Raw genomic sequence first — 15776 nt, 5'->3', positions numbered from 1 at the left:
GTAACACATCTCGCTGACCATGGAAGGCAGTGACACGCGTTATTAAAACCCTTTCACGGAGGACACCTGTGAGGGAGAGGACACAGGACTGGGCTTAGACAAACGGGTAAGACAACGCCCCCATTCTCTAAGAAAAGAACACGGGTGACCCTCTTCCAGAACTCCCTGGAACTTCCGGAGAGGCTCTTAAAACAAGCTTGGAGAGAACAGAGCAATTCCAAAGGAACCATGATCAACCCAAACCTGTGAGTTTCCTTTGAAATCCTTAACAGGATGTTACAACACGAAACCAGGGCCACGTCATACTGGAGAAGCATCTCTCAGTTCTATTTATCGTAGTGAGAACAAGTTTATATTCTGGAAAACATGAGAACACAATTTCAAACACTCTTTCAAACACTCTTAATCATTGTCCCCATGTCTGTATGTTGTTTTTGATCCACAAAGTAAGAAAAATAGATAAATGGGGGTGGGGGGTCTTAAATAGAAACAATGGCTTAAACATATATAGGGCTTACTGTATGTCTATTATCTCATTTAATGCTCACAACAGCTCTATGAGACAGGCATTGTCATTCTGCTCATGTATACAGCTGGGGAATATGAGGCACAGAGTGGTTAGGTAACCTGCCCAAGGCTGCCTGCAGCTGGTAAGTTAAAATATGTCCCTCAGCCACTGGCAAGAAGCATACTGGGGAGGGGGAGGGGGGGAGTTGAGAAACCAGAGAGATCTCTTGAAGAGTAAACTTAATTTCTCCAGAAGAAATTCACGAGTGTTGCATAAGGAAATTTTAAAAACACAAAACACCTTCCTCATTTTGTGCCTCCACATTTTGTTCCTCTGTTTATTGACATGCCTCTCAAACACATCCACTGCACTCTCTCTTTAGGGCATATTAGGTGTTTTCCTCTTTTGTCCCGAGGGACATGTGGATCAGAATTTGTCTTCCTCTGCTCTGTCTAAAGGACAGTCATCAGGTCTATAAAAATAGAAGCTTTCTATATGTATATTAGTCTCCCTGGTGACTTTAGAGAAGCCCGTCATTTAACAGTGACCGAGACAAAATAGGATGGACTTTGACCAGGTAGAGAATTAGCTGAGTATTTGTTTTGGTTTATTGTATAATACCCATTGTTCCTGATTCCAGAAAGAGTATAGTGCTGTGTTCTTTTGGATGTAAAACAAAACACAAGAAAACAAAAACCCAGCCCAGCAAAACAGCTTATCTCTACCAATCAGTAAAAATGGCAAAATAGAGACTAAGGACATACTAAATGGGTGGTAAATCAGAGGTGGGATGTGAAATGCCAGCCTTTGTTCTGCTGTCTAGCTGTGGCTCTGGAAGGTCATGTTCATTGTCACTGAAAATGCCTGCAGGGAGTGATATGAAAAGTCATTGTCTATTTCCTTTTTTTTCCGCCCACTATTTTTAGCTTTTGTTAGGGAGATCAATTTTAGTTAACTGCAGAGGAAGGCTTAAAATGATGCTCGAGTTTCAAGTTGCGTACATCTGCTATATTTAGATTTTTTCCAAACTCTTCTCCATCAAAACATGCCATACTGAAGCAATTTTGCCGGTTTGCTGCTTGATATATATTGTTTCCTCCAAGAATATATTTCATTAATTCCTGTAACTTACAAAGAAGAAACATTTTCTATTCCAAGCTAATTGATTCAAAGGCAGAGAAAATTCCATTTAAAAACATAGATGGACACCTATATTTTGGGTGCATGTGGTATATGACTCTTATATAAGACTCAATTCTTGTTCAACAATTGCCATTTTGTGATCACAGATATAAAAAGCAAACAAAACAGCCAATCTCCAGTGTTCCATTTACTGCAGTCTCTATGTGTCACTCCCCACCCAAGGGATGCAGATTTCTGATCCCGGAACATATGCTCATAACTTTCCATCTCCTTTCAAAGAATTTTCCCTGGAAAAAAGAATTTTAAGAGGCTTTTCTTCTCAGCATATATTCCACAGTTATTTTCAATCATTATTGAGTGGCAATATAAAATACTTCCTTATTTCGCAGGTAAAACATGCACATGGTAGAAAAACTAAAAAAAACACACAGGACCAAAATACGCTTGCACTCACACATCCCCGTAACTATTCCTTTGACCTGGTCCCTCATGTTGGGAAGGTAGGACAGGGTAGCCATTCCCAGAAAGGTAAACCTCACGACTCTATGACCAAGTATACAGATAGCTTGGACAAGCAGCTCTTTCTTCTCTTATGTCAGCTACTTTCCTCTTACCCTACCTCACAAGCTTCAGAGAGCCCTTCTTCTCTGCTCTCCTTTGACTTTCCCACCCCTTCTCCCTGTAGGGTTTCCTTAGTCTTTCTCACCCTTTCCTTCCTTCTAGGGCTCCATGTCTTTGTCCCTACCACTAATTCAGGTCCTCAATCAATCAGTTGACTCCATGAAGTACTTTAGGGACTGAGTGACTCAGGAGGAAATAAAGACTGCTCCAATCCAGTCTTAAAAATGCCCAGAAGACAAGCAAACTTTCTTTTATTGATGTAGAGCACCTCTTATAAGAAAATTACGGTAGTTTCCTCTCTCTCTCTCTCTCTCTCTCTCTCTCTCTCTCTCTCTCTCTCTCTCTCTCTCTCCCCCCCTCACCCCCCATCTCTTTTCCTCTTCACAAGAACCCCTTCTGTTTTCCCTTGATGTGGGTCAGGACTAAGGATGGGGGGGCAAGGAAGAAGACTCTAATCGCTCACTTCAGTATTTGCTTATCATAGGAAAACAGGTCACTTGCCCTATTTTCATACTAACAGAGGCTGGGTGTGCAGCCCTGATGTCGTTTCTGCACCCAACCTTACTCCTAAATGTCAGAGGCAATGTGGTGCTCATGCTTTGACCTTAGCAGACTGGGATTGGAGTCCTGGCTCTACTACTTGTTTGTGCTGACCTTGAGCAATTTACTTCACCCCTCTGCCTCATTTTCCTTTTTAATGGTGTTTATTTGATAACTTGCAAGGTCATCTTGAAGATGGAATAATTAATATATAAGGTGTGATAAAAAATACAGTGAATGTTTAAATAAAAAAAATTATTACAGTAAAAGACACATTGCCATTAATCCCCCTCAAAATATTCCCCCTCGCTTTGAACTCACTTATCCCATCATTCTTGCCACTTTCTGAAGCAGTTCTGGAAGTCCTCTTTCGTGAGTATCTTTAGTTGCACTGTCAAGGCTGCCTCGATGTCCTGAATCGATTCAAAATGTTTACCTTTCATGGTCATTTTGACTTTGGGGAAGAGCCAGAAGTTGCACTGTGCCAGATCCAGTGAATAAGGTGGATGAAGACACACCATAATGTTTTTATTTGACAGAAATTGCCGTGGCAGAAATGATGTGTGACATGGATCCTTTCTGTTGTGATCACAAAATACAGTGAATGCTGCTGCCGGGTGCCATCCAACAGAAAGGCAGGGAACTTCAATACGGGAAGTTGCACATTGAACCTTAGTAACAGTGTGTGACAGGTTTTGACGTGTTCGGTGCAGTCAATTGGGTGTGAGCTACGGTTGAAAGCAGGTGTGTTTTAAAGTGTGCCATAAATCATCCTCCAGCATGACAATGCTCCGTGTCACATGTCGCTTCTGTTATACGGCAATTTCTGTCAAATAAAAACATTACGGTGTGTCCTCATCCACTTTATTCACCAGATCTGGCACCATGCAACTTCTGGCTCTTCCCCAAAGTCAAAATGATTCAGGACATCAAGGCAGCCACAACAGCACAACTAAAGACACTCACAAAAGAGGACTTCCAGAACTGGTTCAGAAAGTGGCAAGAATGATGGGATAAGTATGTTCAAAGAAAGGGGGAGTATTTTGAGGGGGATTAATGGCAATGTGTCTTTAACTGTAATAATTTTTTTTTAATGTAAACATTTACTGTATTGTTTGATTACACCTCATTCGTAAAGCACTTAGCGCAGGGGTTGGCGTGTAGAAACTATCAAAGTCATGGTGGTGATCATTCTGCTCTGAGCAATAGTGTTTAGCAGGGCATCCTCAGAGAGCTGTTTCCTCTACCATTGTATGAATTAAGGTATGTAAAGTGCTTGGAATAATGTCTAACAGCCAGTAAGAATGACGTGCATGTTCTTTGTGATGGTGGTGGTTGTTTAAATGGGCCTGTTCTCTGAACTTCCAATGAAATTATTTGGGTTGGTCTGTGCTTAGCTTTATACTGTCTGGCACTCAGGCTGAGATGGCATTCTTTGACAGAAACTGCTACTGCACAAAAGGGAAGGGACAGAATTGCTATTCAATGATTGATCCCGCCCTCATGTCTATATAACATTTTTTTCCAGGGCCTACCAAAATTAAATATGAGCTCATGGGTACACAAAGGAATCGGAGAGTAAAATATTTTGTAAAGGACTTCCCTCCCTGGGATATTCCTTCCTCCCTGGCATATTTCTTTTAATCCTAAATCCCTCTTTGCACTTCCGCTTAGAAAATAGTTCTTTTTCCACTCTCAGATGGAACTTCTTAATAGGCAGCTACCAAATAGCTGTGGTTTTAAGTTTCCAATAAGTCTCTCTGCCCTGGAATACCTCCTCTTTTTTTTTTTTTTTTTTTCTTTTTTCTTTTTTTTTTTTGTAGCTGTAAATGAAGCTCCAACATGAAGAGAGAGATTTCTCTTGCTTGCGGAGGATGATTAAAACTCAGGATGTGAGTTTGCATTCAGACTCTACCTTGTAGTAGCCATGTGACCTTCCGGAACTTTCTTAACCTCTCTGTGCCTCAGCTTCCTCATGAGTAAAATGGGATGGTTGTGAGCATCAAATGAGATCATCCATCTACATCCAAATGTCCATCCCTGGACATAGTAAATGCTCAGTGTGTTACCCATTTATTGTCACTTGGTTTTTAAACCATATCTTAGTCTCCTGTTACAGTGTAAATGCCCACGTTAAGCTCTTAGCTCAGTGTTTCTCAATGTGATATTTTGGAACTCACCCTCCTACACATTGCAGTACATTTAGCATCTTTGGGCCTCACCTGCTAAATGCCAGTGTCCAGTCCCTATGACAAAAAAAAAAAAAAAATCCCATCGCATTTTCAGACACCACTGAGAGTGTACACACTAATTACACTTTAGCAGTATTATCAGATGATTCTCAAATGTGACAGAGTCATAGCAGCAAGGAGTGCCTAGTAAGGAGCCAGAGGTACCAGTGTGGAGCAGACAGAAGTCGGGAACAGAGGGGGACAGTGGACAGTACAGAGAAGTGTCACCCACTCCCTCCCCCCTTCCCAGACACACACTTTCTTTCCTTCCCTTTGGAAAAATAGGGGAAGACGAGATTGCCAGCAGGTAACTTACAAATACAGATAAAGGGCATATCTGGATGGGAGGGGGTGCAGTTCAGGGAAGCTTCCGGATGTTTTTCATTATAAGTCAGTCCTTTTCTTGAGGAACACGTTTGGCTGCAAACAAACCAAAGTAAACCAGCATTAGCCATGCCAGGACTGACGGAGGGTTAAGAGACCTGGTAAACTCCAATACTGGCCAATGCCAGGGTAGAGGGAAGAAAGTGGAAGTTCACCCATCTCCTTTCACCCCTCACGCCTTCCCTCCTTCTGGCATGTCACTCTCCTTTCCACCTGTCCCGTTTGTCTGAGAGGTAGATCCATGCCAAGCACCTGCGTCATCTCTACCGTTGACAAGGAAGCAATAAACGGGCTTGGCAGCCTTGTGGGCTTTCCTCTCCCTGCCAAATCTGATTCAGTCCTAAACCTAACACTTAAAAGGAAAGGAAATCTAAATGTGAACACCTTGCAAGCGCGTCTCAAATTATTCTGAACTCTTCCCTCAATCTCTGTGTTCCATCTAACCAATGGGCAGCATGCTTAGTAAAACGAACACACCTAGAAATTCCATTTTACTTATTTCATAGACTAGGACCACTGCTCCCTACTTCCTCCCAGAAAAAAAAAAAAAAAATCACAATAAAAACATTGTGTAGAGATTTGAAGTGCCTTTTAAACATGAGCAAGCATAAAATGATTTTAATTTTGAATTTCCATTCTTCTTCTGCTTAATCAACTATAAAGAGCTCTTAATCTAACCTAATATTTAGTGCTCAGCAAACAGCCCAGCACAGTTCCGTTCAAGGATCCTGCTGGAAACTTCCTTGGCACTTGCCTGGATAAGCCATCATCCCTTCTTAAAATCCAAGATAGATTAATAACCGACACGTGCTTTTCCCCGTTTGGTTCAGAACTCACTCAGGGTGAGATAAGAAGTGCAACAGATGAGCTCAGTAATGCCAGCTTTGTTTCTGATGAAAGACTGAGGCTGAAAATGTGATCTCATCGCGGAACCGCCAGGGATTCCTAATGCTGAAATCCAGAACCACGCAATGTTACTCACCTTGTCACAGTGATGGAAAACGTCAGACTGCCCCACACACAGCAGGTCTTTTCTGCGGGGCTTAGCAGATGGCTCAGAGTAAAACACAGCACAGGCCCTTTGCAGGCAGAATGGCTCAAAGAAAAAGGTGGGAGAGAGAAAACTGAGCATTTCCAGGTTTCTCCCCCAAAGTTACCATCAGGTGTCGCTCATCTTCCCCCAGAGAGGCATACAGGAGCAGCCAGAGAGAGGTCCCAGTGGTATGCTAATAGAGTTCCCTCCACTTGCAAAAAACCACTGGAACTGGTGAAGTATCCACTCTAACGTAGCCCTTGAGCAGGGGAGAAAAAGGGGGGGGGGGGGGAAGACCATTAAAGGCAATTAATTTCAACTCAATTGTAGTGGCTTAGCTTGCTTCTAAATAAAACGAATTATATGACCCATGACTTAAAAACTGCTATGTAACAAACTACCCCAAAATAAAGGACTTAAAACAACAATCATTTATTTTGCCCACAAATCTGCTATTTGGGCAGGGCTCAGGGAACAGCTCGTCTCTGCTCCGGGCATTGTTGCTGGGGCAGACAATGCCCCAGCTGGGGCAGCTCAGCTGCGGATTGGCGAATCACCTTTCCAGGTGGTTGGCTCCTGTGGCTGGAAGGTGGCTGTTGGCTGATAGCTCAGATGGGCTGTGGGCCAAGGACCCTGGTTCCTTCCCAAGTGGGCCTCTTCATGGGCCGCTGGGGCTTCCTTACAACATGGAGGTGAGGCTCGAGGACTGAGCATCCGACAGAGCAAAGTGAAATGTGTGCATTTTTGTGACCTAAGTCAGAAGTCATACTGGTTGCTTCTGCCATACAGTCTTAGTAACAGTCATAAAGGCCTGCCCAGATTTGAGGAGAGGAAACACACTGGGAACAGTGCTCGATGAAGGAGGAGCAAGATTCCTGAAGAGTAATAATGTTGGGCAGGAGATAGTGTGACCATCTTTGCAAAACACAATCAATCTGCTACAACACATAACGTTCCTGTTGAGAGTTCAATATGGGAGACAATAAAGTGAAAGCAAGAAGGAAACAGGGAGGATCTTTGTCCAGAGTCCAGAGCTGCCCTAAGAGATATAAATTAACTCAGTCTATAGTTTATAGTCCTTTTCTTTTTATAATTTATTTAGCGTTGTCTTTTGAGAAGATTCATTGTCAAGGAGACGGTGCTTACAAAAACTAGCAGTTGGCCAAAACAAAAAGAAACAAGATGCAAAAGGAATAAACAGTCCTTCTTTAGCTAGAGAACCAATCTTCATTAAAAACATGAATTGCCAGGAAAATGTATTAAAAGTAAAAGTTAAAACTGGGCTCCCTTTCAGTAGAGTCTCTTGTAGAAAACAGTGGGAATAATGAGAAGCAGGCCTGGAGATTAATTATGAGAACATTCTTTGAAGTCAGACAGGGTTTGATCGAGTTTGATTGAATCCTTGCTCTGCCGTTTACTACCTGTGTGATCTCACTTTCCTCCTGTATGATCTAGACATTATATAACCCGTGTTACAGAACTGCTGTCCCAATTAAATGTCTAACTTATGTGAAGTACTTAAAGCTGTGTCTGGCCTTGGTAAGTACTCAGTAAGTAGTAGTTCTGTTTAAGGCAGATGGCCAGTTTCTCTGTCACCTCCTATTCCTAGCGCTGAGAGCATACTGAAAATAAGACAAATGCCTGCCCTTAAGTAGTTTTCAGTTCAGTTGAAAAGCTAAAGTTAGACACGTTTAATTATAGGAGACAAATTGATGCATGCGTATGTACTGCACATTACACAAGTAGGCCATAAATGGTCAAGCTTGGTGCCTTCACAAATCCGTAACACATTTACTGAGCACTTGCACGCACCCTAAGCTGCAGCAATCACAAAAGAAGTTTAAATCCTGGCTTCAGTGGTTTGCAGTATAAAACATCACCAGATAAAATGACCAACGAGTAATACAAAAGGGGATATAATCAAACATGATAAATATGTAGCCCACGCTTTTTCAGAAAAAGAAAAGCAGACATCTCATTTAAAAAGCAACTTAAGATTTTTCCTTCTCATGGGAGTAGAAGTTTGGAAATGGGTAAGAGGAGATCAGCAAAAGGAGGAAAATTTACCAGTGAGGAGAGAAGGGGGGCACTGGTCAAGCGAAAAAGGACCATTCGAGTTTGAGGATCAGAATCCACGGCACCCCAGTTACTTGAACTGTGGGATCCAGCAGGTCACCATCCCCCCGTTATTGCTATTTCCAACAGTGACCCCCACTGAGTGAAAGCTCTTTGCAATTGTTCAGCTGCTTCATTCTTTAACTATCGTGTAGTGTGACTAGTTTAGTTATCACATTGAAAACCAGAAGTTATTGTGGGGTGGGCCACACTGACCACAATAGCACCTTAAATAAGCATATCATGCATCTCGGGAGGGCTGCGTAAAGTATTTAACACATAATTCATTATTTCGTAGTATCCCAGGGATGTGGTAGTCATTCCCATTTTACTGATGAGGAAAATTGAGGCTTAGAAATGTATAACATTCAGAGTCACATCACTAGTAACGATCAGGTGAAGTTTCCAAATGTTTTTAGGAAGGTTATTCTGACAGGGAAGATTACTTCCTGTGATGAAGAAACCAGCTGAGACTGCTCTGGGTGGGAGGAGGTGAACCATGGGAAGGTCATTGCAAGCAGGGTGTGGGAGGCAACACCTGGAGAAATGTTTCAAAGTGACATTCAGTAACGCTCAGTGACTTAACTACAATGGATGAAAGAAAGAGGATTCAAGAATGATCGACTCTATGGAATTGCATGTAGAAGGCTAGAAGAATGATGGAGTCTCTAAGAGAAATGTGATAGTTGGGAAAGAAACATAGATTGACAAGGAAAATAAATCATTCTACTTCTCACAGGGACAGGAGTGGGAAGCTCATGTTGTTCCAGAAAAAGAATCTTCTGAGAACAACAAACAGCCGAGGAATAAAGCAAACCTTTTTGTTTTGTTCATGGCAGTTTCCTTTGCTGTGCAAAAACTTTTTACTTTTGATGTAGTCCCATTTGTTTGTTTTTTTTTCCTTTTGTTTCCCTTGCTTGAGGAGGTCAGAAAAGAATACTACTAAGAGCAATGTCAGAGTTTACTGCCTATATTTTCTTTTAGGAGTTTTATAGTTTCGGTTCCTACATTTAAACCTTTAATCCATTTTGAATGTATTCTTGTATATGCAGCCCTATGTTCATTGTAGTATTATTTACAATAGCCAAGATATGGAAGCAACCCAAATGCTTGTCAATAGACGATTGGATAAAGAAGATGTGGTATATATATTCAATGGAAAATTAGTCGGTCATAAGAACGAATGAAATCTTACCATTTGCGACAACATGAACGGACCTAGAGGGTATTATGCTCAGTGAAACAAGTCAGGCTGAGAAAGACAAATATCATATGATCTCACTTATATGTGGAATCTAAAGAGCAAAATAAATGAACAAACAAAACAGAGGCAAGCTCATAGATACAGAGAACAAGCTGATGGTTGCCAGAGGGGAGAGAGGGTTGGGGAGCTGGGTGAAAAGGGTGAAGGGACTAAGAAATTGGTAGTTATAAAATTGGTAGTTATAAAATCGTCACAGGGATATAGTATACAGAATCTAGTCAATAATGTTGCAACAACGATGTATAGTGCCAGGTGGGTACTAGACTAAGTGGAGGGATCACTGCATAAATTATATAAATGTCGAACCATTCTGCTGTACACCTGAAGCTAATATAAAATAATATTGAATGTCAACTATATAACTGGAAATAATAAATCAATAATTTTTATAAATAAAGAAAGCAAGCCTTCACCTGGTACCAGCTAGACTTTGCTGTATTTTGAAAGCCTCCACTGCAGGGATTCCATCTATTCCTGGCAGAATCCATTCAAGGACTTGTCCTGGAGACACTGAAGTTCCCTCCATCACGAACATTTTCTTATTAGGAATCTGAGTCTGTACTGTGCTTCACTACACGTAAATACAGTGTTATCTGTATTATCAGCCCGCCCTTAACAAGTCTGCATTACGCTGATTTTTATAAGTTGTGCATAATCATACCGATTATTTTAGAATTCAAGAAGGGACCAACTCAGGACCCATATGCAATAGGTGACATGATGGAGAACTTCCAGGGGTCTTGGGTCACAAGTCTGGGATTGGACAGAAAGCACGTGACCACGTCCTCCAGCCCCCTGGTCAGCACAGGGACCCAACCTCCTCCCTCTTGAGAACAGGAGGCAGCCTGGGGGCATCTCCACTTCCTCCACACTTGCAGGAATCTGGAAGTTGTCACCAACCTGTCTCCCCCCTCACAGGAAAAGAAGAAAAACAGAACTGTAGCGTCTGTTTTGAGCAGTGGCTAAGCCTACGTCAGTTCCAAAGGCTTGAATGAGAATTTAACGTTTGACCATGTGCCGGAGGATTTTGCCTTTGCGTGGCTGGGACTTTGTTTCACAGGGATAGTTGGAAAACTCTGATCAATGCATTTTCTGAGGGCTTTCACTCCTTTCTGCTCACAGGGAAGGGCAGTTTGAATGCAGACTAGAGGAGTGAGAGTGTGATGGGTGAAACTCTGCTTGTCCTTTCCAAGACATTCTGCTCTGTGTGGCCCTGCTCACTGCACCGGGACAGGACCTACCCTAGTCCTTGACCCCTACTGAGCCTCGTTGGTCCCCATGCAGGGTGACAGCATTGACGCCCGCCCCCACGGTAGAGGAATAAGCTGAAGCCCAAAGGGAAAGAGAGATCAAAAAAAGAGAAATTCAATTCGGCAAGACCAAAGCTATTTCTTTTGATTTTGTGGGCTCTCAACAGCTGTTAAGCTTTGCTGGATTTTAATAGTAAGAAAGTTTCCAAAAATAGAACAATGAAATGTCAAAGTTAATGGGATCACAGCCATAAAATATCTCTACTACCAAGCAATATGACTTTGTTCAATCCAGGAGAAAGTTGCCCTGCCCCCTCCCCTGTCCTGAGTGGGCCCCCAGCACACCTAGACTGAGAGGAAAGCATCCACTTTTGAAGCAATAAAGACATTGCAACCTGACCAGTCTTTGAGTGGATGTTCTTTATCCAAGCCAGAGCAACCACATGGTTTAATCAAAAGGCTAGTTTCGTTATGTATATCTTACTACTATTGGGGAAAAAAAAAAAAGCTAGCTTCTTACCAACAGATGAGGAAAGGGGCAGGGTGTCCCCTAGCCCCCTGGCTGGGGTCCCGGTGTCACCACCTCACCCACCACTTCCCCCGTAGGTACCACAGTCTCCACACTTGCTCTGCTATGGCAGATTCTTTTCTGTTAGCCCTGCAACAGATGACAAGAGACTGCTGCCTGCATCATCCCTGCGTCACAACCAGCAGAACCATGAATGGGACTATGGCAGCCAGTAGTGTTCCTTCAAAAGGCGCTTCTCCTCCAAACATGCAGAGAGAGCCCTTCGAACAAACCATGTCGACAAAAACAAGAGCCACCTCATTTGATTACTCAGAAGTCATTTCTTCCTCTGTCTCTTGGGTGAGGGTGTCTCTCATTCAGAATTGCAAAGCATGGCCTTACCTCTCTCTGAGATTCCCTAAATCCTGCCTTCCCTCATGGATCAAAGGCAGATACCACCCAGTTCAGGAACCATGCCTGTTATCCTCCTCCTGGAGTGAAACGTGCCCTTTCTGGGTGACTAGAGCAAATACCATCAGTTCCAGATCTGGGGCACTCTTTATGTGCTACTGTGCACATCTTGGTGAAAACAGCAAACTCGGTGTTAGGTTCTTGTAGGTACAGTGTTGAATTCTGACGTCAGAGAAGGAGGAGCATTGATAATGCAATAAGTATCAAAGCTCTTGCAAGTCATGCTGGGAAGGATGCAAACATTCAGAGTGAGCTGTTGTCATGGGTTGAATCATGGCCCCCCAAAAGATGTTGAAGTCCTAATGCCTGTGAATGTGACTTTATTTGGAATTAGGGTCTTTGCAGATGATTAAATTAAAATGAGGCCATTAGGGTGGGTCCTACTTCAAAATGACTGGTGTCCTTATAAAGAGGGGAATTGTGGGTGCTGGCTCTCATACAGGGAGAACGCCATGGGAAGACTGGAGTTATGGCTGCCACAAGCCAAGGAAGTGCCAGAAGCTAGAACAGAGGCCAGGAATCAGTCCTTTCCTAGCATCTTCAGAGGGAGCGTGGCCCTAGCAACACCTGGATATCGGACTTCTAATTGGCCAAAACTTGAGTCAATCAACTTTGATTGTTTAAGACACTCACTTTTTTTGCTTTTCAGGAGAGAAATACGAGCTCCATGCAGGGACTGAGTCCACCCCAAGTGTCGTCGTGCATGTGTGTGACAGTGACATAGAGGAAGAAGAGGATCCAAAGACTTCCCCAAAGCCAAAAATCATCCAAACCCGGCGTCCCGGCCTGCCACCTTCCGTGTCCAACTGAGCTCACCACTCCGCCTCGACGATAATATCTGTCTCCTCTTTATCATGCTTTTCTCTCCCTTGTTGTTTGTCGGGGAAAAAAAAAAAAAAAAAAAAAAAGAATTGCCTTTAAATCCCTGGGTGTTTGGTTGTTTGAGATTCCTTCCTTGTAATCAAGCCTCTCGGACAAAAGGGCTAGGAAAAGGTGATATGTTTCCTGATCATATCATACCCATAAAGTATAATCCATTATTTAGAAGGTTCTAGGAAAAAAAAAGTAGTATTTTCTTATTAAACAATCAGCACGGTCTATATCTTTCATTCTGTCATGGTGATCTAAGCCAGAGGCATCAGTAACAAATAGCACCAGTGTTGTTTGTGAGCCGTTTCAGTCGTCCTGACATGTCTGTATTGTTGTTTTTTTTCCTGGCCACTTAAGTAGGACCATTAAGTAAACTTGACTTTGACTGCATGAGATATTCCTATCTGGTCTCACTCAGTCCTCTGCATCCCAACATTCCCAGGACATGCATGGTCACCAGCATTTATTTTCATGATTTGAGGATATACTATAACTCACAGATTGTCAGCATCCAGCCATGTCCTACCTAGATTAGAAAAATTATCAGCATTGTCCAGCTCAACAAGCCTGGGTATTATTCAATATTTTGAGTCAATACTTCATAACTCTGTTAAAATTCCTGGAGGCAAAACTGAGCTTGGCCCCAAAGATATTCCTCAGTAGATTTTGAACACCACTTCCATATAGAACTTTCCCAGCCTCATTGGCGAGGCTTGTCCAGGGTGATAGAGACCGATTTCAGACAAACCTATTTATTACAAAAGTTTCACGGTGTCTGAACGATTGTTTTTTCTCTTTGTATATTTGTACAAATGTTTCAGCTGTGCTTTTAAAATCTGGATGTTTTTTTATTTAGTGATTGTTCAGCCGTTAGCTGCTTAAAAACATAATATATGCATTGCTTATGAATGCATTCATATAATAATACAGATAATCTGATAATATTACATTCTATTATGGATAATGCTGAATTTTGAAAGGGCACAAAACTTCTCATGCCAATATATAAATGATTAGCCAACATCTTTGCTCTCAAGACCACTTGTTTTTAAAGTGAAGATGCAATTGTCCAGTAGGAGACAATTTGGATGAAGCTATATCTCCAGAGTGTAGCAGCTGCTGAGCATATGAAGAGGGAAAGGATGAGAGATAAATGTATGCCAATCCTACTCATGAAATGCCCATATTACTCAAAAATGTATTTGTTTTCGATACATGTGATTTTTCTATTTCTCTAGCCCAAAGTGCATTACACAAGATACACCTATAGAACCATTACCTTCTGCTATATGTGCCAGGCCTCATCTACTCCTGTACATTAATGAATTTCATTAGCTGCAAATGCCAATTACTACGATGGAGTGGGGAAATACTTTCATTACCCAAGCCTCAGAAAAACACACAAGAACAATAACTTAGCCAACGGATGGAAGGATTGTTGTGGTTTTTGACTAAGGTGTATGTTAGTTTCATCAGAAACTTAAAACATAGACTAGATCACTCAGAAATTAACGTCCGTTCTACTGTGAATATAGCAATATAGTACTGGACACAGTACTGGTGAAACTGAGGACAGCGTTGCCTGTAGAATCCTGAGTTTCCGTAAGAAAAAATGAAGGCTCCTCTTAAAAATAAAATCTGAGGAGTGTATAATAAGCAAATGCTTTGACTTTCCTTTGCTGTGGAGATTTTTGGTTTTTCATTGACAAATGAAAGACTAGTCTTAATAGTGGGGAAGCGTTGCCCTCTAGTGGAAGATGAACATCTCAATAGCCCTCAGGTATTGAGATGAAGGGAGAACTACAGCTGTCAGCCATTTTGTGCTGAATCTTCTCTGTCATCTGCGGGTTGTTTGACTTTTTAAGCTACTCAGAATTTTCAGAATGCAGGTTCTAAAGAAATCTGGATGAGAGAAAATATTTGGAAGTGATTTTTAAATGTTTTAAAACAGATACATCAGACATTTCCAACCAAATTTAGTAAAAGTTGAAATGACCGGTCTGTGTAATTGTAAAATAAAGACTCAGTGGAGTGTGTGACCTAAGTGATTAGACTTGGTGAAATTTATTGCAAACTGTCAATGTTAATCTGTCTCAGATCAAGTAATTCTTTCATTAGGTTGGATTTGGGGAGAGAGGAAGAACTTTCCAGAAGAGTGGTAAGAAGCAGGAAAAACTCCTTGAAGTGTTTCAGTGGACGCTCCTAGCACTGTGAAAGTCAGACTTGCCTCAGCATTTCCATGACGCACATTATGCAAACTTCTTTAGCACTATTTTAAGTTTGAAAAGTTTAAATATGGAGGGGAGGGGGGAGATTTCCACCACCTGAATCATTTGTGCACGTGTATAGCTCAAAGAGCTTAGATTTCAAATATACCTGGTGAATGACTCTTTGTCCCTGTAGTGTAATTTCTGTGTTGTCTGCCTGAGTTGAATATTTTTGAGTGATAATTGTGGAGGAATGCAATTCAGCCTGTAGACTTTCTAAGAAGTTACCAAGAGATGAAGTTAACCCATCTGAGCTCTTCCTGAAATAAGCAGAGGGGGAAGCTGGTTGGCAGCCATCTCATGAAGGAAGGGGAATTTGAGCAAGGCCTGGAAGGCTGGATTGGGCTCTACTAAGGGAAAGTGGGAGCACCCTTGTCTTATTCTCATGCTTCCACCATCTTGGTCCTAAAAGACATATCAAGCGTACTAGGCCCCTCTTCTAACATCTATCCAACTCTATGCTTTAGTTTGAAAGACTATAAGAGACCCAAAGTAGGCAAAAATTTGTTACATAGAAGACAAAAAACACTATCATAAAAGATCAGTACATTGTATTTCATTAAAATTAAGA

The 15776-nt window shown here is 41.9% G+C and overlaps 1 protein-coding gene across 6 annotated transcripts in view; it reads left to right on the top strand.

The window, feature by feature from the left end:
- The window catches only part of RCAN2 (regulator of calcineurin 2), a 246312-nt gene extending 230986 nt beyond the window's left edge, over nucleotides 1-15326 (top strand). For all 6 annotated transcript variants that reach the window (XM_019734719.2, XM_019734722.2, XM_019734723.2 and 3 more), the window contains one exon: nucleotides 12718-15326. In XM_019734719.2, the coding sequence (XP_019590278.1) occupies nucleotides 12718-12878 (161 nt within the window). In that variant the 3' untranslated portion in view covers nucleotides 12879-15326. The remainder of the gene's footprint in view (nucleotides 1-12717) is intronic.
- The last annotated feature ends 450 nt before the right edge of the window (nucleotides 15327-15776 follow it).

This window comes from Rhinolophus sinicus, linkage group LG05 (genome assembly GCF_036562045.2).
Source record: "Rhinolophus sinicus isolate RSC01 linkage group LG05, ASM3656204v1, whole genome shotgun sequence".
NCBI classification, from domain to species: domain Eukaryota; kingdom Metazoa; phylum Chordata; class Mammalia; order Chiroptera; family Rhinolophidae; genus Rhinolophus; species Rhinolophus sinicus.
The sequence above is the reverse complement of the archived record's forward strand: the minus strand, read 5'-3'. Positions and strand labels throughout refer to the sequence as shown.